This window comes from Rhynchophorus ferrugineus, unplaced genomic scaffold (genome assembly GCF_030347505.1).
Source record: "Rhynchophorus ferrugineus isolate W39M unplaced genomic scaffold, kcgeb_rfMv2 rfM9, whole genome shotgun sequence".
NCBI classification, from domain to species: domain Eukaryota; kingdom Metazoa; phylum Arthropoda; class Insecta; order Coleoptera; family Curculionidae; genus Rhynchophorus; species Rhynchophorus ferrugineus.
Window position 1 is genome coordinate 38,379,291 of NW_027472588.1, and position 23,624 is coordinate 38,402,914.

The 23,624-nt window shown below is 31.8% G+C and overlaps 5 protein-coding genes and 1 long non-coding RNA gene across 7 annotated transcripts in view; 2 read left to right on the forward strand and 4 right to left on the reverse strand.

Moving 5' to 3' along the window:
- Nucleotides 1-157: 157 nt before the first annotated feature.
- On the forward strand, nucleotides 158-2,007 carry Fip1 (Factor interacting with poly(A) polymerase 1). The gene is made up of 7 exons (XM_076414890.1): nucleotides 158-396; nucleotides 457-673; nucleotides 730-961; nucleotides 1,036-1,216; nucleotides 1,279-1,447; nucleotides 1,506-1,725; nucleotides 1,784-2,007. Exons 1-7 carry the CDS (start codon nucleotides 247-249, stop codon nucleotides 1,878-1,880), a joined length of 1,266 nt encoding a protein of 421 aa, XP_076271005.1. The 5' UTR covers nucleotides 158-246; the 3' UTR covers nucleotides 1,881-2,007.
- Nucleotides 2,008-2,613: 606 nt separating this feature from the next.
- On the forward strand, nucleotides 2,614-7,709 carry LOC143202877 (uncharacterized). Its single transcript, XM_076414839.1, has 7 exons — nucleotides 2,614-3,167; nucleotides 3,289-3,596; nucleotides 3,794-3,960; nucleotides 4,017-4,254; nucleotides 4,311-6,740; nucleotides 6,804-6,932; nucleotides 6,995-7,709. Exons 1-7 carry the CDS (start codon nucleotides 2,986-2,988, stop codon nucleotides 7,168-7,170), a joined length of 3,630 nt encoding a protein of 1,209 aa, XP_076270954.1. The 5' UTR covers nucleotides 2,614-2,985; the 3' UTR covers nucleotides 7,171-7,709.
- A 109-nt stretch (nucleotides 7,710-7,818) lies between these two features.
- LOC143202922 (uncharacterized) lies at nucleotides 7,819-8,282 on the reverse strand. Of its 2 annotated transcripts, none has more exons than XR_013007250.1 (3): nucleotides 8,143-8,282; nucleotides 8,004-8,087; nucleotides 7,819-7,930 (listed from the first exon to the last, which is right to left on the reverse strand). It is a non-coding gene; the product is annotated as an uncharacterized LOC143202922 (long non-coding RNA). The 2 variants fall into 2 exon arrangements; XR_013007249.1 differs by having other exon boundaries at nucleotides 7,819-7,936.
- A 1,600-nt stretch (nucleotides 8,283-9,882) lies between these two features.
- On the reverse strand, nucleotides 9,883-10,872 carry LOC143202911 (putative RNA-binding protein 18). The gene is made up of 3 exons (XM_076414914.1): nucleotides 10,682-10,872; nucleotides 10,398-10,608; nucleotides 9,883-10,343 (listed from the first exon to the last, which is right to left on the reverse strand). Exons 1-3 carry the CDS (start codon nucleotides 10,747-10,749, stop codon nucleotides 10,053-10,055), a joined length of 570 nt encoding a protein of 189 aa, XP_076271029.1. The 5' UTR covers nucleotides 10,750-10,872; the 3' UTR covers nucleotides 9,883-10,052.
- Nucleotides 10,873-11,364: 492 nt separating this feature from the next.
- On the reverse strand, nucleotides 11,365-16,046 carry LOC143203177 (uncharacterized). Its single transcript, XM_076415312.1, has 9 exons — nucleotides 15,844-16,046; nucleotides 15,513-15,783; nucleotides 13,224-13,422; nucleotides 12,997-13,160; nucleotides 12,364-12,512; nucleotides 12,193-12,307; nucleotides 11,886-11,978; nucleotides 11,676-11,831; nucleotides 11,365-11,556 (listed from the first exon to the last, which is right to left on the reverse strand). Exons 1-9 carry the CDS (start codon nucleotides 16,044-16,046, stop codon nucleotides 11,497-11,499), a joined length of 1,410 nt encoding a protein of 469 aa, XP_076271427.1. The 3' UTR covers nucleotides 11,365-11,496.
- A 4,714-nt stretch (nucleotides 16,047-20,760) lies between these two features.
- LOC143202883 (uncharacterized) overlaps nucleotides 20,761-23,624 on the reverse strand; it is a 543,964-nt gene continuing 541,100 nt past the window's right edge. The window contains exons 12-13 of the mRNA XM_076414869.1: nucleotides 23,446-23,521; nucleotides 20,761-21,132 (exon numbers count right to left, since the gene is read on the reverse strand). Of these exons, the coding sequence (XP_076270984.1) occupies nucleotides 20,898-21,132; nucleotides 23,446-23,521 (311 nt within the window). The 3' untranslated portion in view covers nucleotides 20,761-20,897. The remainder of the gene's footprint in view (nucleotides 21,133-23,445; nucleotides 23,522-23,624) is intronic.

Sequence of the window (23,624 nt, forward strand, 5' to 3'; positions counted from 1 at the left end):
ATGTTTTAACGGTTTTTAACTAAGGAATATTTTTTGTATAAAAAACACATATTTAAATAGATTTGGTTATTTGTTCTTGTTTTTTATACTATTATTTTTAATTCATTCAGTGGTATAGAAAATAACTTCATATATCTTTTATTATTGATATTAGTGACATTTCAGTTTTATGTTTTGTGGGTTAAGTTCACACTTCTGCAGATTGTTTTACAAATTTAAACATTGTTGACAGTAAAAGTTTATACAATGGCAGATGATGCTGAAAATGATGATCAGTGGTTATATGGAGATAATACAGATGGTAACGCACCTGCAGAGGAAAAAGCAAAATCAGTTGATGAATCTCCTGCAGAAGCCCCACCGCCTGTAGAACCAGCACCAGTTTCGTATCCCGAGGTATTTTAACACCCTTTAAAGGTTTCTTATAAAGTAACCCTTGTCTATTGTCTATTTTAGGAAACTGTTAGTGAAGAACAACCACCTACTGTAGAATTTGAGAATCAAGATAAAGAGAATGGTGAGACCGACAATGACCAGGAAGATGGCGAACTTCGACAGAACGGAGATGATGAGGAAGATTTAGATGATGATAGTGATGATGATGTTAATGTAGTGATCGGGGACTATAAAACCACTACTTCTTATCCAACTCAACCATTGAATATTAAGAGAGGTTTACAGCTTTTTCATTAGTCATTAGCAATGTGAATTATATGTTTTCTTATATAGGTGTTTTAAGTACTGCTCTGGTAGATAAAAGTAAGCAGGTTCAACAACCTGGAAAATTTCAGGTTGAAGAATTTGAACAAATAGGCACAATAAATGGAGTGCCAGCATCGGATTATAATTTAGATTCTTTAGAAGATAAGCCATGGAGGAAACCTGGTGCTGACATTACAGACTATTTTAACTATGGCTTTAATGAAGACACATGGAAAGCATATTGTGAAAGACAAAAGAGGTAAATATCCTTAATAATATATACTAAATACCTCATTTCTACTGAAAATTATTGAAATGTAACATTTTTTTTAGAATACGCATTAGTGAATCTGGTGTGGGTATAGTTCCATTAAATGCGATAGGGTTGCCGAGAGGCCCTGTTTCAATTAATGAAAATAAATATCCAAATCAAAACTTTATGCAAGGTTCAAGTATTAGACCTGTTCAGCCAATAATTAAATCAAATGATCAGCCTAAAATGAATACCATTCAGGTGGGTTTGTCGTTTCGTAAACTTGAAAATTTCACTACAAACAATTAAATTAATATTTTTAGGTCATGACGGCCGATCGGAGAGAATACAGTCGGAAACCGGGATTTCCGGATATGTCAGTGCCTCCCCCAACCAGTTACACTGAACCATTTCCACCTCCAGATTATGGATTTAACCCAGAGCCTGAGCCATTTTATGGTGGTTATGAGCCAACTCAAGATTCCCAGTGGAGTAAGTAGATTATACATTAAATATACATGTATACGGTATAAATATCTTCATGTTATAGTGCATGGACCTGTAAATAGTAATTGGCAGCCATCTGAAATAAAGACTTTAACAGGAGCCAGTCCACCCGTCCAGTCTATGTATGGTATGGGGCCACCGGTACGTTCCGGTCGATCGCCCGGTAGAAGAAGTTCATCCAGAGAGAGAGACAGCGAGAGGGATAGGGACCGGGAGAGCAGCCGGTCTCGTTCCGTGAAACCCCGCGATTATGAACGAGAAAAGTAATTATTGCTGAATTGAATGAGAGCCGAGCAAATCTTTGATACATTTTTTTTAAAGGTCTCGTCGTCGAGAACGCTCACGCAGCCGATCTAGAAGGCATCGATCGCGATTGAGAAGTCCAGGTCACCGGTCTCATAAAAAAAAAGAAGTCTAGAACGCATTATAACCGCCATTAAGGTGTGTCAAGTTTTGAATGAAAATATTGTAATCTTTAATTGCAACGTGTTTATTTTGTTACTGTCCAAGAATAGTTGTAATAAAAATAATTTTTAAGACATAAATTTCCTCTTCGGTGTTACCTTTATTATATTATTTCCATATAGTGTTACCAGAGCGTACAACAATTTTGCTTCTTGAAGGATTGGTGTGATTTCTATGAGAATATATATATTCTACGTGCATATTAAGTTTACAATTAATTATTGTATGGTAATGTAGTGGCTCGTTGGACAATTTCAAGTCAATAACAAAAGCGATTTTTTTAACAAGTCTAACAAAACTTGTCAAATAATATCGAAAAACTATTTTACGACCAGTGAGGGAAAAGATGCTCATAAATTAATTTCATTGAATTTTCATTCATAAAAATGCGCTATACTGAGCATACTACTAGAACTGTTCTGCTAGAATTTACTTCTGCTCATGCGGATTTTCAATTTCCTGTGTAAATTTCGCCCTGAATGCCCAAGTTTGTACCCACTATGTGCGTTAAGGATGTGACCTCAGCATTAGGCTCGGGCTGATTTGGCGCTTTCACAGGAAGCACATGTGTAATATACGCAGCGAATTCGGCTAGTTTCCCTTTTTCTGCATGACTCTATTAACCGGATATTCGCATCTTTATCTATTCTCACATTATTATAATGTATTGATATGATTATATATATATGATATATTTTTAATTTGTATTAATGATACTTACAATTTTATTCGAGTCTATAAGAAAGTCAAATTCTGTAGTTTGTGTGATATATTTTATTTAAAATATTCATTAATTTATAATAACAAAATGCTATTTGGTCACAATCCCTATAATTCAGGTGTAACTGAACCAAACTGAACTAAACATCCCTAGTTTAACGGTTGACAAACGTAACAATCATAACCTCTGTGTTATGGCGTGTTGATTAATATATCTATATATATAATAAATTATCGTGTTTTGGTTATATTTTTGTTAAATTAAGGATCGCTGCGTAAAGTGGAATTTATATTTGAAAGTGTTTTACTATATACAATTAAATTCTTTTTATTAAACTATGTTTGGATCGAAGAAAACTGATAAATCTCAGTACATTAACGATTTAACCATTAGCAATTCTAACGATACCTGCAATGGAGCCCCAAAAGTTACTTCAACCCCTTTACATGCAGCCTCTTCAAGATTGAGGAAAAATAGTTTAATATATTCGCCGCCAAAAAAAAATCTTAACACAAGAAGGTAAATATGTCAATTTACTAATAATTAATAATACTCTGCCATTAATATTCTTTAACATATTTCAGTTAAGTAGATTTTTAGGATTGTTTGATGATTTTGTTAATTATGTTATTTGTTGAAGGTATTCTTTGTCTGAAATAAGTAGTTCTACGAGTAAGCTAAATATGGGCAACAAATCACAGTGGCCAGGACCTTTATTAGCATCATTAAATTATAAAGATAACATCAGCATGTATGAGGAAACAAGAAGTTCCGGCCTGGTTGAAAGAGTTGTTTCATATAATAAAGAAGCAGAAAGATTGCCAGAACCTACACATCAAGAAAAATATAACAGTCCAGGGTTGTTTCCTATAGTACATTTATTTAAGAGAAAACCGCCAATTTTAGAACAATCCTCAAATAAAGTCAAGATTAGTTTATCAAATTCAGGTAAATTCAGGAAAAATTTATCAATGACCAAAACCTCTGTTGTACAAAACTATAAGTCCACGCGTTCGATATATATTTTAAGGGCATATTCATAGGGCCTACCCATACATCCTATTGTTTATTTTTGAAGTACATAGACGTCCCGCTCTGTTAATAGGTTAGCATAGTTTATATTTATCTAATTGTTTATCTTCTAGGTAGCTTAAGCCATTTGCCTATACCAAGTAAAACATTTGATGAAGCAAGATCATTTAAAAATAAACATAATTTATTATCTAATAATCAGACTGCTAATGAGTCTAGTACAAAGAGCGTTTTGGATGCATTGAAAGAGATATCAAGAAAAAGAATTCATTCAAATGAAGTGAGTAGTGTGGATTTATGTTCAATTAAGTCTTTATCAAATATTTAACATTTTAGGATTTCGATAATGGGAATGAAGAATCCGGAAAGAGAATTCGTACTGAATTACCTAATGGATCGGTTTCACATAGTAAAAGAGGTAGAGAAAATTCACCAAATGTTACACAAGAGGTTTCACCAAAACAAACACAAAAGAAACTTTGTGTGTATGATGAATATGCAGCATCAAAATCTTCAACGGATTTTTCATTTCTGAAGAATATGGAACCAAAACAAGCAAAGAGAAAAACAATAAGTAAATATTTTATATTAATGGTTTATATTTATTTGGTGATGTATATTATTTTTTAGGTACATGTACTGATTCTTTTAAGGAACCAAAAAGGAAATTAATTAGTGTTGAGACACAAACGGTGCCATCTACTGAAAAAGATACAAATGGAATTACTTCCAAGCAAGAAGATAGTGATGCAGCATTAAAAAAAGATGATAATTCTGTAAAAGTATTTCGAGATACACCATTGGACAAGATTCGAAAAACCAGATTAACTGCATTAATGGGTAATTTAGTCAGAAAAGAAGCTGTCATAAAGCAGGGAGCAGTTCAACTGGAAGTTGAGAAAAAAGATGAGAACAAATCAAAAATAGTTCCAGAGCAAAATACCGAGAAACATACAGCGTTTGCAGTGGAACAAATAAAAGAAAAAGTTATATCTGATGAAGTTGATAAGCAAGAGATAACTTCAATTATGACATCACCGAAAACTATTAAGGAATCGCCAATAGCAAAGGCAGATAAACATGTCCGTTTTGATTTATCTGGTACTATGTCACAAAAATCGATACAAGCCACAGATTCTGCTACTTCCGCAATATCTGTGTCGGCTACTAATACATTTTCTTCCGTGAATGCTCCTACTGATTCTAGTACAGCTAAAACATTTACATTTAATACTACAACTGCTTCTGTTCCAACATTGTCATTTGGTCAAAGTTCTGCTGTGTCTGATAAAATTAGTAATTCCACTAAAGAAACTGTTAAAAATGTAACAATGCTGAGTAATTCTTCCAAACTTGCTGATAGTACATTGAATGAACAACCGGTTGTTAGTCCTGTAAAGGGCGGTTTTAAATTTGATTTAAAAATGCCTCTTAATGAGCCTGTTTCTAGCGGTACAGTGGTTAGTAAAACAACTACTAATAGTACTCCTAATGTGATTTTTTCATCATCTCCGCCATTTGCTAACATAGTTACAACTACTGTAGCTTCTAGTAACGATAAGGGTGCAAACTTCTCCATGGGCAGCAATGCAGCGAAATTAGTCTCGATTGCTCCCGTTACAAAGCTACCTAGCCCTTCATTTTCATTTGGCAAAACCCCCGAAGAAAAGAAGCAAGTTGGAGCACCAGTTAAAACTACATTTTCTATTACTTCTAGTACTGATGGCAATAACACTGTAAAACAATCCGCCGTTACGTTTTCATTCAACAATAAAAGTCCAGCAGGCTTTGGACCTAACACTACAACAGCATCCACCAGTTCGGCAAGTTCAACGACACCAAGTTTCAGCTTCAATAACCAACAGGTGTTAAAGTCAACAACGTTTAACTTTGCCAACGTGTCGAATACAACGGAACCTCCAAAAACTACATCAACCGCCAGTTCAAGTTTTAGCTTTGGGCCGGGAGCGGGAAATAGTAACGTTGGACCGGTATCACTTATAGCATCTACGGCCCCGCCTACGTTTAGCTCGGCAGCCACAACGGCCAGTTCTGGGTTTGGTAGTGGTAACATTGGTGTCGCCCTCGATGTCAGCACCAAACCGACATTCAACATTAGCGGAAACGAAGGTTTCGGTAAAGTTGTAGCTCAAACAACTACCGTCACCACTACTACCACATGCCCTGTGTCTTCAACGTTTACTTTTGGTGGGGGCGCTACCGTATCCTCAAGTAAACCGTTCGGTTTTGGCGGTTCTGCGGCCACAACACCCGCTTCTTCCCTGTTTGGCAGTTTACAAACGACTGCCGCGAGTAAAGACGATAAGACTAGTAAGACGACGCCGGCTTTTGGTACCACCAATATTAGTTTCAAACCGACTACGACAGCGGCCTGTACATCTTTTGGTTCAGGCCAGGCTTCTTCAACCGCTGCTATTTTCGGCAATGCCGCGACCACGTCAGCGCCTATGTTTACTGCCAACACGGTTTCGTCAGCGCCAGTATTCGGTACGAGCCTGTCCGCTCCTGTGTTTGGAACAGCAAGTTCAACGTTCGGCTCTCCAGCAGTAACGTCAGCACCCGCCTTTGGTACGGAGAAGAAAACGTCGTTCGCATCGGGCAACGTTTTCGGGAACGCTGCCAACGCGCCAACTTTTGGATCTGCCGCGACGTCCGCCTTTGGCCAACCACCAGCCAAACCGTTGTTCGGGGCTTCGAATCCGCCGTCAAACGCCGCTCCCACGTTCGGAACCAGCGGCGTCGGTTCAACGTTCGGCACTACGACGCCGTCGTCATCCTCGACCTTCGATACGACCGCGACAGCCAGTTCTTTCAGCTTCGGATCGAATCCGACGTTCTCTTTCGGGAGTGGCACCGAAACCAAGCCGAGTCCCAGGTTTGGTGCGGGTGGTACGTCCGCCGCGGGTTTCGGAAAGCCCACGACTACACAGGGCACCCCTCAGTTTGGTGCAAACGATAACAAAGCGTTCAACAGCACTTTCACCACATCCACGTTTGGTAATAGCGCAACAAGTTTCGGCGCCAACGCTCCTACTTTCGGTAATTATTTATATTTTGTTTAACGATGAGACGGATTAATCAAAACACAAATATTATTTACAGGGGCTAGTAATAATAATGGTTTTGGTGGGCAAACCCAGCCGCAAAATTCTGGTTTTAACTTCAACGCGACGCCAGCCTCTGGATCCTTTATGTCAACCGATACATCAAAGCCAGCTTTCAATTTCACAGGTAGTAGAGATGTGCATGACGGTGTATAACGATGTATAACTTCATATTCGTATTGTTTTCAGGAACTCCATCGAATCAGACCTTTGGTTCAAACACTTCGGGTGCATTTAGCTCTTTTAATGCACCCGTGGCCGCATTTGGCGCGTCGGGTACAGCCACAGGTGCCGTTTTCAGTATTGGTTCAGGATCCACTTCGAATAGAACGAGGACACCTGTGAGAGCAAAACGGAGAACGTGAATATCTCGTGCACAAGTGGCAACCGGCATACTCCATCATCTATATCAGAACTTTTATAGTTAGACAAAATAATAAAATAAGACAAGAAGGTTCATCCCACTTTCCACATTGAATACATAATCTAATTTACAAAATAATAAATAAATATAATTTAGCCTTATATTTACTTAATTATTGGAATAGTGGCGGAATGATTTCCGAAATATCAAATGAATATTCTCTGGGTTACAGGTTTATTTATAGTTCTTAGAAAAGCTGAGTACTGTTAAAATTTGTTTTGAATTGCAACGTAAGCATGATCGTGTATCATTTGCTTTTAATTTTGTGCTGTATATAATTATTTATTAATATATGTAATAATTATACATAAAATATTATCATGCTTGCACCTGCGATTCGAATTTAACTAGGCGTGAGAAATCTGTGTATATTGTTAATATTTACTTCCGGTATTTTTATCATGTTTTTATATATTACATGTGGCTTATTTTTCTTGTTACAAGCTGTATATTTTAATAAGAATACATTTTTTGTGGTTATTTTTTTTAATTACTCCCATAAAAACCTTTTAAATAGTAACTATTGTAAACGACAAATTCTTAATTATCGACGAATTCACCAAAAGATCATGAATGAAAATAAAAGTTCTAAACTGGTCAAGGCTTTATTCTAAACTAATATAAAATAGTATGCCGCCCGAATGTAATTCCACCTGTGGCGGCAATACTCGAAGCATCCAAACAAATCATAAATTAGAGGCCTAAAACTAAGTGCTGCATTCGTATACCGTGGTCCCGAAAACAGGGAACCATAGAGTAAATATATTATATTACTTTATGCAGTGTACCGTTAATAGCGTAGCATCGAGATGGCGACGCCGCTCAATCAGCTGGATGGATCAGGTGTCGTTCCTTAAACTATATTTATATTTTAACAATAAAGTAATAACTGTTACTACTTCTAAAAACTCACCTCAACTTTTTTTGTGTATGTTTACATCTATCAATTGTTCTAGTATTTCTGGAACTATTGTATTTTTTCAATGCTGTTGTATGACTGATAATTTTGTAGCTATTGAGTCAATTTATTTTCAATTACAACCTTAGTTTTTCTTCAATGGATTGAATTTGTGATGTTCTAATCAGTCTTCCCGAATCCCTTGATATTGCCAATGCAGGAATGATAATATCGCGTTTTGATTTAGTTCATTTGGTATCCTAAAACACCCGAGGTGTAAATTGTTATATAATATATGATCTTATACCAGATACGCATTATGAGTCTGTGTTACTGTAATCTTTTTCTGTTCAATAGGCTTTCCATTTAAGTTTTTTTGTGCTCTGGAAGCGTCGCGTGATTTAACATAGGTGTCAAATGCATAACTGAAACATGCATAATGGTGACGATCGGAGAAGTATTATAACAACAGAATAGCAAACTATCTGGAAGGAGTGAATTGAACACTTGCTCAATTATTCGCCGGTCCATAATTCTTCAGTTTTCTTACAATGCACTTTTGTTACGTTAGATCATTTTTTACCAACAATGACTTGTTTACCTTGGAAAGTACTACTAACCAAAAAAAGTACCGCAACTCGATTTTTCTGGGTCATCCAATATAGATAATCAAAACCACAAAACATTGAAATATCTGTCTGCATATTTTGTGATCAAAATTTTTCGTAAGAATATGAATCGGAAACAAGCCAAAAGAAAAGGATTAAGTAAATATTTCTTATTACTGGAGTATTCTTATTTAGTAATATATATTCTTTATTTTTTTAGGTACATCCACTGTGCCTTAGAATACGAAAATTAGGAAATTAAATAGTGTTCAAGAACAAACAGTAACGTCTGAAAAAGTAATGTCTACACAAGATAGCAATGTAGCATTAAAAAAATGATGATAACTATGTAAAAGTATTTGGAAATACACTCTTGGACAAAATTCGTACAGCAACATCATCTTCGACTTGTGATACGACCACGACAACCAATTCTTTGAATTTTGGATCAAACCCAACGTTTCTTTCTTCTTGTTCTGCTTCGCATTGAACAAGAACATGTGTGACCGCAAACGAAGAACGTCAGTATCTCGTTCACAAGTGGCAACTGACACTATTTATTTATATGGATATTTTTATTTTTAAGCAAACAACTGAGATAAGTATAGATCACTCCAGTTTGATTTATTTCAATTTATTTATGAAATGATAAATAAGGGTAATTTAACCTTATATATTATATATTTACGTAATTATTGGAATACTGTGTAATTTCTTAAATATCAGGTTTTAGAAAAGTTGATGATTTGGTGTTATTTGCTTATCATGCTTGCATCTTATTTTTTAAATGAAGAGTACTCTTTTTTACTAACAATTTTAAAAATATATTAACACTAACTGCAATAAATTAACTCTCACAAAGAAAAAATACAATAAAACAACTGCATATTGACATTTTTTTTCATGATGTAGTTTTTTAGATCTACCGTCTCCTCTAGAACTAAAATGTATTAAAATATTACACAATTTGCCTTTCTTGAATGGATTAAATTTAATTTGAATTGTTTGATCATCTGATATGTTTAAATTAATATACAAAATTACTTATATGATAAATATAATTGCTCTTGTTGCTATTAAGTTCATTTTGTTTTTGTGGTACTTTATACATATACATTCTTGCACATTTAATACACATATATTTTAATAAAAATACATTTTTTGTGGTTATTTTTTTAATTAATTTCATAAAAACCTTTAGTAGTAACTTTTATACTTACAATTTTAAAAATAAATTAACACTAATTACTGCTATTTTCAAAAATCTAACTCACACAAAAACAAACACAAACAAAAGACAATATATGAATTATATATTCACGGTTTTTTCTTGATGTAGGGCTTTTTACATCTATCACTTCCTCTAGAACTAAAATGCTTTTGAACATTACACAATTTGTCTTTATTGAACTGGAACTGTTGTATCACTGATGACTTTGTAGCTATCGAGTCATTTATTTTTAATTCATCTTTTTTTTGTTCCATAAGTCTTAATTTTGCTTCAATAGCTTGAATTTGCGATGTTCTATCAGTCTTTCCCGGATCTTTTGATATTGCTAATGCAGGAATTACAATATCGCATTTCGATTTAGTTGAAGATACATTGACCTAAAACAATAATTAAATGAGTAAATTGATATAAATATATGACTTTAAACATACCAGATCAGCATTATGTGCCCACGTAACGGTAATCTTCTTTTGCCCAACAGTTTTTCCATTTAAATTCTCTTTTGCTCTAAAGGCATCATCTCGTTTAACATATGTGACAAAGGCGTAACCTCTTGGCTGCCCAGCTAATGGGCCTGATCGGTGAAATATTAAGTCAAACTTTTCGATAGTTCCATATATTTGCACGAGTTTTAAAAGTTGATACCAATAACATAAATATTATGACGTTAGTAAGAATAATAACAAACTATCTAGAGAGAACGAAATAGAAAACTTACTCAGTTATTCGTGGGTCTAGATTCCCAATCCATAATTTACATTCCTCAGTTTTCTTACAATCCATTTTTACTTCATCAGATCTATTTTTATCAAATTGAACCAATAATTTGAGATTATTTTAGAATTTTTAGTTCTCAACTTTGTGCCCTTGGTTTTCTAACCTAAACATTCTCCGATGTTGTGCTGCCCTCTTTTGCCTTCTATTAGTGTATTTGGAAATTCTTATAAGAATTCTTTAATTTCCTATGTTTGGTTTTGTTGTTTAGTTGGACTTTACAATACCGAAAATAATATGTATTATGCTAGTTATTTGTGTTATTATTTTCAGAATTAAATTTAAATTTGTTAATGAGGTGAATATGGTTTTATATCTGATTTAAAACCTGATCCCTAACTGACTATAATACCTCGAAGCAGCTTATTAGGAAAGTTTTCACTTAATTCACAAATGAATATATCAAGGCTTTCGTTGAAACAGTTGATTTTTTCTGTAGATTAACATGTGGAGCAGTAACAGCGTGTGTCGACGCTGTTATATATCCAGTCAAATCTAATGCAGAACTATTTTCAGATTAAAAGTATTTTGTTCATATATTTTATTAGTTAAAAACGAAGGATTTCGATATTTGTAAAGAAGAAAAAAAGGGAGAGGTTATATTTATTATTAAAAATAATAGTCTATGTATTAGTTTTTATTTATATATTCTACATCATCAACGTACATTGTGCTTACAATCATATTTTGGTATAAGTGAAAATATTTTAATAATATGGTGAATGGTGAATCCGTGAAACTACTTTCAACATTTATTTAACTAACTAGGGAGGTTTGATAGAAGAATGCAAAAAATGCATAGGTCGTTTTCAAATACTGCAAGAATAACAGCATTAAAGCTTGATAAGTTGAAAATAATGATATTTTAAATGGTCGTTTTTTGATCGAAGAAGTTTTCCTAATTTAAAACAAAAAAATATTGTAGAAATAGTTACCTTCAGCAAAGAGCTCTTGTTAGCGGTACTGTTGAGTCCGAAACGAATACTGTCAATGTGTCGTGCTCTCAATATCAACATACGGTAGATTTGCTTGTTTTCAATATCCCATTTATACCATGACATTTTATACAAAGTCCAGTATAATTTTGTTAACTATAAGTAAATATAACTAAGTGGACCCTTTAGCTGAATGAATATTTTTGTTACCTCATCCTCGCACATTTGTCCGATTATAGACAGACCAGCTATACCCAATAGATATCCAGTTAATGAACTTGCAAGAGCAAGTAATTTCCCTATCTGTAAAAAACTTGTTTATAATAGATAATATATTTTGAACAATAACAAAGAGCATTTTTTATAGAGTATAGGGAGTTTTTATACATATGAAATTTTTTATTAATTACCTCTTTATAGCAACTGTAAATTGTTTTTTTAAATAAAAATGTATACCTTTATTTAAAACATTCTTAAAATAGTTTTAACATACTAAATAACTAAGTAATTAACTTACTAAATTTAAATTATCCAAGGACAACAAAGCGAACAAAAGATAATTTAGACCAATTGCTTGCAGTATTCCTCCGCATATTCGAATTCTTGTTGATTTACTATATAATTGTGTAACCCTACAGTTAAAATTAATTAAGATATGTATCTGATTAGTGTAATTATTAAAAATAACCTTAAAATATTTACGTGGTATTTGTAAATATTAACTAACTTAGTATTTACAATTCGCTGATACTCATTATATACCGACGGGTGGTTCGGTATTCTATTGTTTAATGTCAGAATGTCGTCGTTTTCTATTGTTTTTATAAGTTGATTCACCTAAATAGATAATATAGTTTATTTGGTGTTAAATCTTGTGAATTTATTTTGAAGAATTGTATTATTAATTACATAAAATTACTAAGTATTTTCTGTTACTGTAGATCTTTTTGACGTCAGAATAAAATGAAGGACCTATTGTTGGAGAAAAGACCAGCAATAGCTAGTAAATACCTAGTATGGCTTGACTGGTATACGGGATCGCAATGTTGCCAGAAAGTTGCAAAACCATGCAGAAATAAAGGAAAATATTTTTATTAATACACATTCTATCAATTTTCCTAAATAAATGTCATTGCAAAGTGGAAAAATGATCAGAATACTTGGTAAATTTTGTTCAATGTCTTCATAAATTCTTTTTTTTTTAATTGCTAAGTGTAATTTTATACGCGTTGTGCTTTTCGCTTTCGTGGTTGATTTGTGTTGTTTTTGTGATTCTAAAAAAAATAAGATTGGCTTGACAGTAATATATTTTCATCTCTACCTTTTCAACGCTTTTAAATAACACATCCACAGAACATTTTAAAGAATACAGTGAAACCATAATTATCGCTTGAAACCATCCCATTTCTGCGAATACTACCACTGGGTAAAATACAGAATAATTCAGATGGATGTATAGTAGTATAACCGATTTAGTATATCCTTCTACAAAAAGAAATTATTATTTAACTAATGTTTGTGTAACGTTTGACTAATAAATTGGATTACCCTCTAAATGAACGTGCGAGTTGCCGATTAAATTGGCCAAACTGGCGCAATTTAATAAAATATTCAAAATAGATTCCCGTTCCAGCATTCCGCCTTTAAATTCATTCGCATTGAATGAATCTGGAAACATCTTCAATAAATTGACAACTTTTTCTATCATCGGGCGACATATTAAAACATTAACCAGCATTAACATCGACTAAAACATATGAATGTTAAATTTCATGAATATTTATGTATAGTTACGATTTCATAAAAGTTTACTAGAATATCATTTTGATGTTCAAAAATTACTTGATTCGAATCTTGCCTAAATTTTAAGCCACACACTTACACAATATGAAAAGCAAACCATTGGCATTAAAGCCATAGTATTATATTTACGGCTACTTATAACAAAACCTTCAAAAATTGACTTTAGCAGGCCAAGTATCAGTAATACTTTTAAGATTTTTGTATCCGAAAAAGCTTTGGAATATAATTCTGTTGAGGACAGGTATTTAAAGAGCGTATCCATTTCTGTCAATACTTGCAGTTTACAACTCGCCGGATTAATCTATTTTCGGTTTATACTTTACATGAGTTTAAACAGTTGCTTTGTTTGTAAAAGCTCATCAGTTTAAAAATGGAAAAAAGTCCAATAATGAAAGTAGTTTAAAAGTTAAATGTTTGTTTATTGGTACAAATACTATTAGTGTTATTTGACGTATATTTTAGACTATATGGTTATATTTTTTGTCGTCAAAATAACTTTAACAATAGACTAATTTTTTAACATTTCGTGTAATATTCTAGTCATCAGAAATAGAAATATATTGGCTATATTACTGAGTAGTATATATATATAATATTAATATGTATAAAAATAATCCTATGATTATATTATACAGATTTCAACCTATATATATATATATATATATATATATATATATATTATGTTCAGGTCGAAGTGCTACATCCTACAGTATTCAATTGGGATTAGTTAATTCAGAAAACTGATTACAAGGCCCTTATAATCCGTAAATTTTGATCTATTTGCTTATATCTATATATTATACTGCTATTTAAAAGTTGTTTTTATAAATTATCAGATCTGCCCAACATAGACAACTGTATTATCTACTATTCTGAACTCAATGAAAGATTGTAAAATTAGAAGTTTTGAAAATATCATCAATAAAATACACCTACAATAATGCAGTTTTTAAAAACTTAATCTCCAGAAATCATATAACATTGGTTTGATCAATAGACTGTAATAATATAGAATAAGAATATATTTAAATAAAATAATATGAATAAAATTAAATTATCAAGTAACACACTAAAATACATTTAATCAGATTTTTTCATACATTCTAAAATAACAAAACTTCTATATATTTATGCAAGTTAAAATAACAAACATTGTACACAAATTAAAAATTATAATTTTAATTACAACTTACTCTTACTTAACCCTACAAATTTAATAAAAATATACAGGTAACAAATAATGTAGAATAAATAATATTAAGATGAATAATATAATAAAACATACCTTAATATAGACAATAAATATCTTTTATTAGCTAATCTTATAATTCAAAAGCAAAAAACTAAAATTATTTTTACAATACATAAAAAAATATTTTTGACTTTTAAACCTAAATATCCTATTGTTAATACAATAACATATCTATTACAATTGGCACATAAAATGTAACATATTTTTGCAAATCCATATATTTAAGATTCAATATTTTAATCGCAAGTAACAGTCATGGAATACTTAAGAATTGAGATGTATATAAAAACTGTAATGAATGAGCTTGAATATTTAAATATCACAGTTAATACATTTAACAGATGTTATATACATTATATTTTGCTTTAATTTGTGGACTGTTTATTAGATCTTAAACCATCATCAATTGATAATCTTGGTATTAAAACTTGTAACTTACCTTTTTGTTCAACTTTTAATTTTTCTCTGAGTACATTGAGATTTTCTCTTACAAGCTTTATGGATAATTGTTTACATCGTATAGCTACATTATCTCTCTTAGAAATACATTGTTGACGAGTTTTTTTTGAAGGAAATTTATACCAATGGAATGTTAATTCTTTTGATTTTTTCTCTGGATATGTGACATCATATTTTACATTAAAACTCTTTCTACAAGGTTGGTTAATATATCGTTCCACTCTCTCTATTCTATGTCTTTTCAAATTGTCTGGAAAATGGTGGTTGTCCCTTTTCATTAATATTTGGCCTAAATTGGAAGAAAAAGGTATGCTGGGAGTTACTTTAAATTTTGCTAATTTCCAGGTGGTTATATTTTTATTTGTCTCATTAACACAACCAGTTTGTAAACCTAAACTGGTTAAAAAATAATCCTGATTATTAGTCAATTTTTCATGTACATTATCATATCTCTCAAATGTGTTGCAGTATTTTGTTTCTGTATACAAATTTTCTCGGTTTGAACATTGTTCAGGTGTAAAGGTTTTTTGTCTTTTCTTCGAAGAATCATCTTCCAATGCAGGTTTTCTTTTGAGATACACTTGCGATTTGCAACTATTAAGATTAACATTAATGGAAGGTCTTTTAAAAAATTCACAACATTTGTACACTAACACACGCAAAATACACATTAATTCCTTTCCACTGGGGGTTAAATCTTCTTCCAACGCCTGTACAGATGACCACCAGTCAGGTTTATTTATTTCATTGAGGCTCATACTTTTACCAAGTCTTTGAAAGCCATTTGTGTTTTCACCCTCAAAACTATCATTTTGGACTAGTTTCAATAAAAGTTCTTCAAAACATTTATCATCCATTTTCTTATAGACTTCTTATTAAAATTATGCACTTGCAGATTTGTTTAAAAAAATACAAATAATCTATATCTCTATATATATACTTTTGTTGTGCTGCTTGTATTATGAATAGTAATGGAGGCAATCGAATTGAGACTATCGAAATAATGGGACCATTCGATAATAAAAAAGTCGTCGGAAAATATGATAAAAATGATGAAATTCACTCTTTCCGTTCGCTGGATTGCCCCTAAAATGAATTGAACGGGAGAGGGTACCAGTAGAGTTGGGAACTATCGACTGAAAACATTCGAAGCAGTCGATAGTTAAATGCACGGTTCGACTGTTTTATTGAATTCGTGATGTCAGACGAAGATGCACGAACCCTTTCCTGTATAAGTTGTGAGACAGGAAAGGATGGAGGTAATTCCTTGGACCAGTTAATTTTATATGTGCTTATATTTTCAACGGTAGTATAAGCGAGACGGATATGTACATAATCCTTCACGTACTAACTTTAAAAAAGAAAAGGAAAAAAATTACTGAATTCTATTAACATGCAATTAATAATTTAATTTTAAAAATTTAAAGCAAATACTTTATTTATTATTAACGGAAATATTTTTTAACAAAAATCGAGATATTATTCTAAGTATTACCTATTATTGACATAATAACAGTCAAAAGTATTTTACTATTTATAATTCACAATTTTAATCTTTTTACCCTATTACATTAACAATCTTGCAAAATATCATTCTAAAATGCTGCTATATTAATATACAATATATTGTTATTTACAAGGAAACTACCAAAAAAATCATAAAAATATATATATATTACATATAAATCTATGTAAGCATAAATTGTGTACATTTTTGTTAAGGCCGCGGCTAGGACAACAGAGCCAGATCGTTAAAAATCAGTCGAATGAAACTAGTAGAACCAAAAATAGTAACTAAAAGTACACGACTGAAACCGTCGATAGTAAATAGTAACAAAATCAGTGGGACCGGAAATAGGGGCTGAAACAGTCCACAGTAAAAAGGAACCAATTACTAAACAGTCAATAATCGGTTTCAGTCGATAGTTCCCAACACTAGGTACCAGATTTTTCTGTGGTAGTGTTGGGCAAATCGATATATTTTAATATTCGAAAATTATTTGAAACAATGGAAATATAATTCGTCAATTTCAACAAACCCACGAAGAAGGATAATTGAAAGTAGAGAGAGTAAAAAATAATTGACGTATATCATAAAGTATATTATCTAGATTATTAAATAGTATCGGGCATAATAAATATATTTTAATCGATATAGTCCAAAAATAATACGTCTGTTTGTTAGAAGACTATTAACTATAACGCCATAAATATAGCTCTTAAATAAATATAAAATGGAAATAAACAGTGAGACATTTTTTAAAAGTCTTTATTAACAGCAATAGGTATTCAATTATTTTCGAGTTATTAACAAAGGCTAAAAATTATTATATTACACAAAATACAATAAACTAACATGAATATTTTCCAATAGCGACTGCTTTCTAGTTTAGGTTTACCTTTAGGATAATGATATGTCAGAAACATCTAATGTAATCTTTACAAACAGTAAGAAATTGGTCCAATTTACTTCACAATTTCTTAGAGGGTATAATACAAGTATATATAGTTTTACCTATCACCCAATATGTACACCTTCAACTGTAAACATTCTAGATCTAACATTTATAAATAGATTGCATATCGGTAATGTTGTAATTTTCTTTTAATGATGTAAATGAGAGTTACAGCTGTTATATATATTATTTACATTTGCTATATTAATTTAGATCTTGCATTATAATTTAATATTAACTTAAAATACTCTTAATGTTATTACAATTGATATATTTTTTGCTAATACAATTTCCATTTATAAAATATATGTACAAGGATTTATATTTTTTTTAATAAATTATTATATATCATTATATAAACAACAGCATTTATGACAAGAACAAATAATACTTTTGTGCTATAAAATACAGTATACATTTAAAAACAAGTATAATAATTTAGGATACAACAGTTTTAGTTTAGATAAACTGTGACACATAAAATATATTATAGTCCCCTTAAATTACTTGATTACAATTAGTATTTACAGTATGAAATTTTCACTACACAGTTTTATCCTACAAAGAGTGCCTTTCTGGATTATATACAAAGAACTTAATTATTGTAAAAGGCGAAAGTTTTGGCACCCATTTTACTAATTATTTTAGAATTACCCACATAAAACAACTCGTGTTTCAGAGTTTGAAAGAGATAAAAATTAAATTTATAATCGCGCGAATACAGCTCTATCCTTTCTTATACGGAAATATTCGCTTATCTGTCATTTCCAGTATAAGAAATTGTCAAAGACTATTATATAACCAAGTTCTCTAGACCCTAAATTATACACAATGTTGTTTTTATTCTATATTTAAGTCCTATTTATGGATTAAACATTGGTGATTTGGCTAATATATCTAAGGGTATGCAACTCCATATACATAGGGAATGTCATACCGATTATTCTATTTTCGTAAAGGCATTGTTTAGTTAATAGACTATCCGTGAGGTGGCATAATAATGTTATATACGTGTGTTTAACATTTTATGCCTGTTTAAATTGATATCAACACAGTATTATGACCAGTAAATAATATTATTTTCAAAATACACGTAACTAACAGGTAAGAATAAATAATTACCATGTTATAATTAAAATTCGGTAGATTGTGTTTGTTGAATGAAATATTCAAACTCAGATCAAAACTTCATCACATATGTATTAAAATCTTCTATATTAGCACCATTTAAAATGTCTCAATAGTGATTATCTTAATTTAATTTACTTTAATCATCTTTTTTAAATAGTTATTTCACCGTTGATGATACATCTTATTTGCTGGCATAGTTTGGCACATAATACATAATACTTGTTATATTTAAAATGGTTTGTACGATATTAGGCTTAGGACTAAAGAAAATAGGTTGTATTAACATAGGTGATGCTTAACCTTTACCTATCTAAAATATATAAAAATTGTATGAGAAATATACAAAAAGTCTTAGGTTGAACACCCTGTTTAGGGATCAGTCTATAACATCCTTATAAACTAACGGTACTCGATCAGTAATGTTCACCTTTTAACAGTTTGCGTTAGGGATGCCGAGAAAATATCGATACTTTTAACCGTTATTCTTTTGAAAGATTAACTAATAATATATTATTATTATTTATAATATATTATTAGTGTTAGATTATTAGATTATTTCTGTTAGATATTTTTTCAAAAAATTAAATATAGTTCTCAAACTTAGTAAAAGTTTGTTAAAAATATTAGTATATATTGCCAAAAAAATCAATATTTTTATATATCGATATATCGATATTCTTTTGAAAATATCGAAGGTCCATATTTTTTTTCGGTGGCCGACACCCCTGGTTTTTGTTTCTGTTTATAAATGTGTGCATTACTGATGCTTGGGGAATCCACGCAATACATCATATATTAAATGGCTAATTCTAAACTTGTTATTGTTAGATATTTATTAACTAATTTACAATCACATTTCTATCAATTATGCTTGAAAAAAAATCAAATATATAATTCTGTAGCGAATTTCAAAAAGGCTATGCAACAGCTAATACAAATTTTTATACATTATTGTATTATCGAAATCATGGTATATTTTATAACGAAATTTCAGTTTGTATTTAAAAAAATATTTTCAAGTTTTATTTTAATAATTTAATAATATATACGATAATAGAAAAAAATTTATGTTGTTGGGTATAAAATGTACTATATAGCAGGTCTAATAAAACAGTCAATGCATGTTATCAAAATGTATGACGTCATCATGTCGCAATGTTGCCGCATCAACTTAGAATGTTGATTTACAACGTTTGGCGATTTATAACCTCCAATATTTGCAAAATTTGGTACCATTAACATATATCAACTTTATAGATTGATTCAGTTACATGTTCCGACACGTCAGGCCTCATTATGTCACTTTTTCTCTAACTAAGGAAAAATAAGAAGGAAAAATCTGCTACTAGTTTAAAACGAATTTGACATTTTTACTAACTGCATTTGACAGTACATAGAGAAATAGAGATTTAACTTTATAGGAAATTTTGGAGAAATGTTTCGCGACGTCCAACATCTAGATGTCGCCGCTTTTAACTGATTACTTGCTTTAATTGCTACGCTATAAACCGCGATGGGATCTGATTGGCTCACTTTGGTTCTACGGTACGTCGTTTATTTATTATGAGAGAAATTTTCAGTATGGCTGACATAAGGAATAGTCGGTTTAGAGATTAAATTATTAGTTTATTAGCATATATAAGTCGGTGGAACAAAAAGTAAAGTGAATTATCGATCTATGAATTTTATTGGTTAAACGTGACGTCAGGGCTGTCGCGTGTCGCATCTGCGTGGCAAACTTTATCAAAGAACTTTTTTTTACAGGTATCTATAATGTAGATTTAAATTGGCCAATGAAATGACCTGAATAGCCGATATAGTTCCATCTGGATGTTGGACAAAGCAACATTTATAGCTAGATATCTCTATTGAGTTGACTCCCTATTACTCTATGTGATAGTATATTACGATTAATGTATGACGATAAAATAACACATTTTAAAGTTGTTCATCAATAAATTTATCAATTAACTAAATCGCCTGAAGCTGCTGCACCTTGCTGTTAAAGTTTATTATGAGGATCAGTTTTACAACAAGAAAACATTTTTGTTTTTGTAAGCAACGGGATTTTGCAATTTCGTTTTATATTTTTATACAGTTATTTGTGAAGTTGGTAAACGTTTAATTTATTTGTGATGTGCAATTGTTTGTCCCTTTCTGTTTGGGCATGACGTCTTCGTATGGCGGTACGTTTGCCTTCTTAAATTCGTCACGGATTTTCTCGACGTTCTGCAACACCCTTAGGAAATTGAGTCCTGCTAATTTTTTTAGATCGCCGACACTCCATTTCCCCGTAGCTATTAGTTCGGCAAATAACGTCGGATAGCTGGAGACGTCTTCCAAACCTTGGGGAACGCTGAAAAAACAAAACAAAATATTTTGATTATTTGTAACATACTGAAAAGTTGGTTTGATTGATAGAAAGTACCATCCAAACTTACTCCCTCGAAATTAGGGGATTGATAAAAGAAAGACGAAAAGCTAGAAGAGTATGTAATCAGAAATGCTGTAGGCAAAACGATATTTAATAGAAATAGTAATGAGACAAATCAAAAGATTAAAAAATATAAACAAAATTCCTTCGAGAAATATGTAAGTGAAGTAAACCCAAAAGCAGACAAGGATTACTCTCTATGGAAAACAACTTGGAAATTTACTTACCGCTAAAATGGCTTCAACGCAACAATGAAAAAGCTGAATTATTAGCAGAACATTTAGCTAACGTGTTCCAATCGAATAATATATAATCTGTAGTTATAAATCTTGTTTATCAGCCCGATGTAGCTGTAAATCTGATTTATCCAAGTTGTCATAGAAATTGACAATAACCTCAATCCTAAAAAGGTTCCAGGAATTGATGATACTTCACCTGGGTTATTAAAAGAGCTGCCACGAAAAACAATAATCATGTTGATGTACATATTTAATGCATGTTTGAGACTGAAGCATGTTCCGGAATATCTTAAGATCTGCTTCACTGCTATACCAATATAAATATAAATCATTTATAGAAATACCAGATATCCAGTTTGGATTTCGGAATCACCACTCGACAGGAATTAAAGAACCAAGAACAGAACATCAGAATCTGAAGTAGAATTAGAATTAAAGAGTTACAGAAGATCAGAAATAGTAAAAAGTCAACAGTTCAGAATTAGTCAAAGAATACATAATTCTTTTTACCTTTACGTGTCGTTTTAATATCTTTAACAGGTCAATTGAAAAGTCCCCGGTCTACTATAGTAAAACACATTTTTTGGCAAAATTAGTTTTGTTTTCTTCAACATAATTCCCTTCAGGGGTGATACACTGAGTATAGGGACCCTCCAACTTTTCGACACAATTTCTGTACTACGATTTCTCCTTTGCTTCAAAATAGACCTCAGTTTCGGCGATCACTCCTTCATTCGACGAAAATTTCTTTCCAGCGAGAATTCTTTTGAGATGTGAGACAGGAACCAGTCGCTGGTGGCCAGATCTGGAGAATATGGTGGATGAGGAAGCAATTCGAAGCCCAATTCATGGATTTTTGCCATGGTTTTCACTGATTTGTGATACGGTGCATTGTCTTCGTGAAGCAGCAGTTTCCTTTTCTTCAAATGCGGCCGTTTTTCGGCGATTTCGTTCTTCACGATCCAATAACGCTAAATAATAGTCGCTGGTCATTCCTTTTTCAAGCTAGCCAATGAAAATTATTCCATGCGCATCTCAACATACAGACGCCTTGCCAGCCGATTGTTGCGTTTTCCCACCCTTTGGAGTGGGCTCATCGTGTGCAATCCACTCGAATGACTGTCGATTGGACTTCGGAGTGAAATAATGAAGTCATGTTTCATCCATTGTCACATATCGATGCAAAAACTCGGGTTTATTACGCCTGATCATCTTCAAATACAGGTCCAAATCATCAACTCGACGTTGTTTTTGGTCAAAAGTGAGCTCGGGCGGCACCCATTTTGCACAAAGCTTTCTCATACTGAATATTTCATTCAATTTCAATTCAGGGTCATTCAAAATCATTTTGTGGATTTTTTAAATGTTTTCATCGGTAACAAACTCTTTTGGGCGTCCACTGCGTTCACCGTCCTTGGTGCTCATTCATATTCATTGCACGTCTAAACTTAACATACCAATCCCTGATGGTTGATTTTCCTGGAGTAGTGTCCGGAAACTCGTCATCAAGCGAAGTTTTTGGTTCAACTGTATTTTGTCCCTTCAAAAAGCAATATTTTATCACCACGCGAAATTCCTTTTTATCCATTTGTTTCGCAATAACAAAAGTTGCTTCACTCAAAATGCTATAATTCACAAACTAATGATCCGACAGCTTTGAGGGTTAGGGCTAACTAAAAACATATAGATTTAATTCTAGTAGCGCCATCTATGTGTCAGGCAGGGGACTTTTCAATTGATCTGTTAATTGTATATATTTTTATATTATTCATTTAAATAAACAAACTCGTGTTCGTGTATTAACAAATTGTATTTTATTTACAACATTGTTTTTTCTCCTTTATAACTCAACTATAAAGAAAATATATTTATTGCAAGGTATTAATGTCAACTAAAATTATATAGAAAAAAGATTCTTTTAACCAGAAATATGCAATAAAATGAACTAAAAATTCTCTTCGTACTGTCCACACTGACGAAAAGAAGCGATACTTACAAATTGATGCCGTCATATCCTGCACCTAGTCCGACACTGTCCACTCCAGCAATATCCCTAATGTGATTTATGTGAGCTAAAATATATTTTTTGATTAAATATTGCAATCAACTATTTATTGTATATTATATAGTGTATGTGGAGTTGCATAACGAAGATGTTTAAAATATACAACTCAC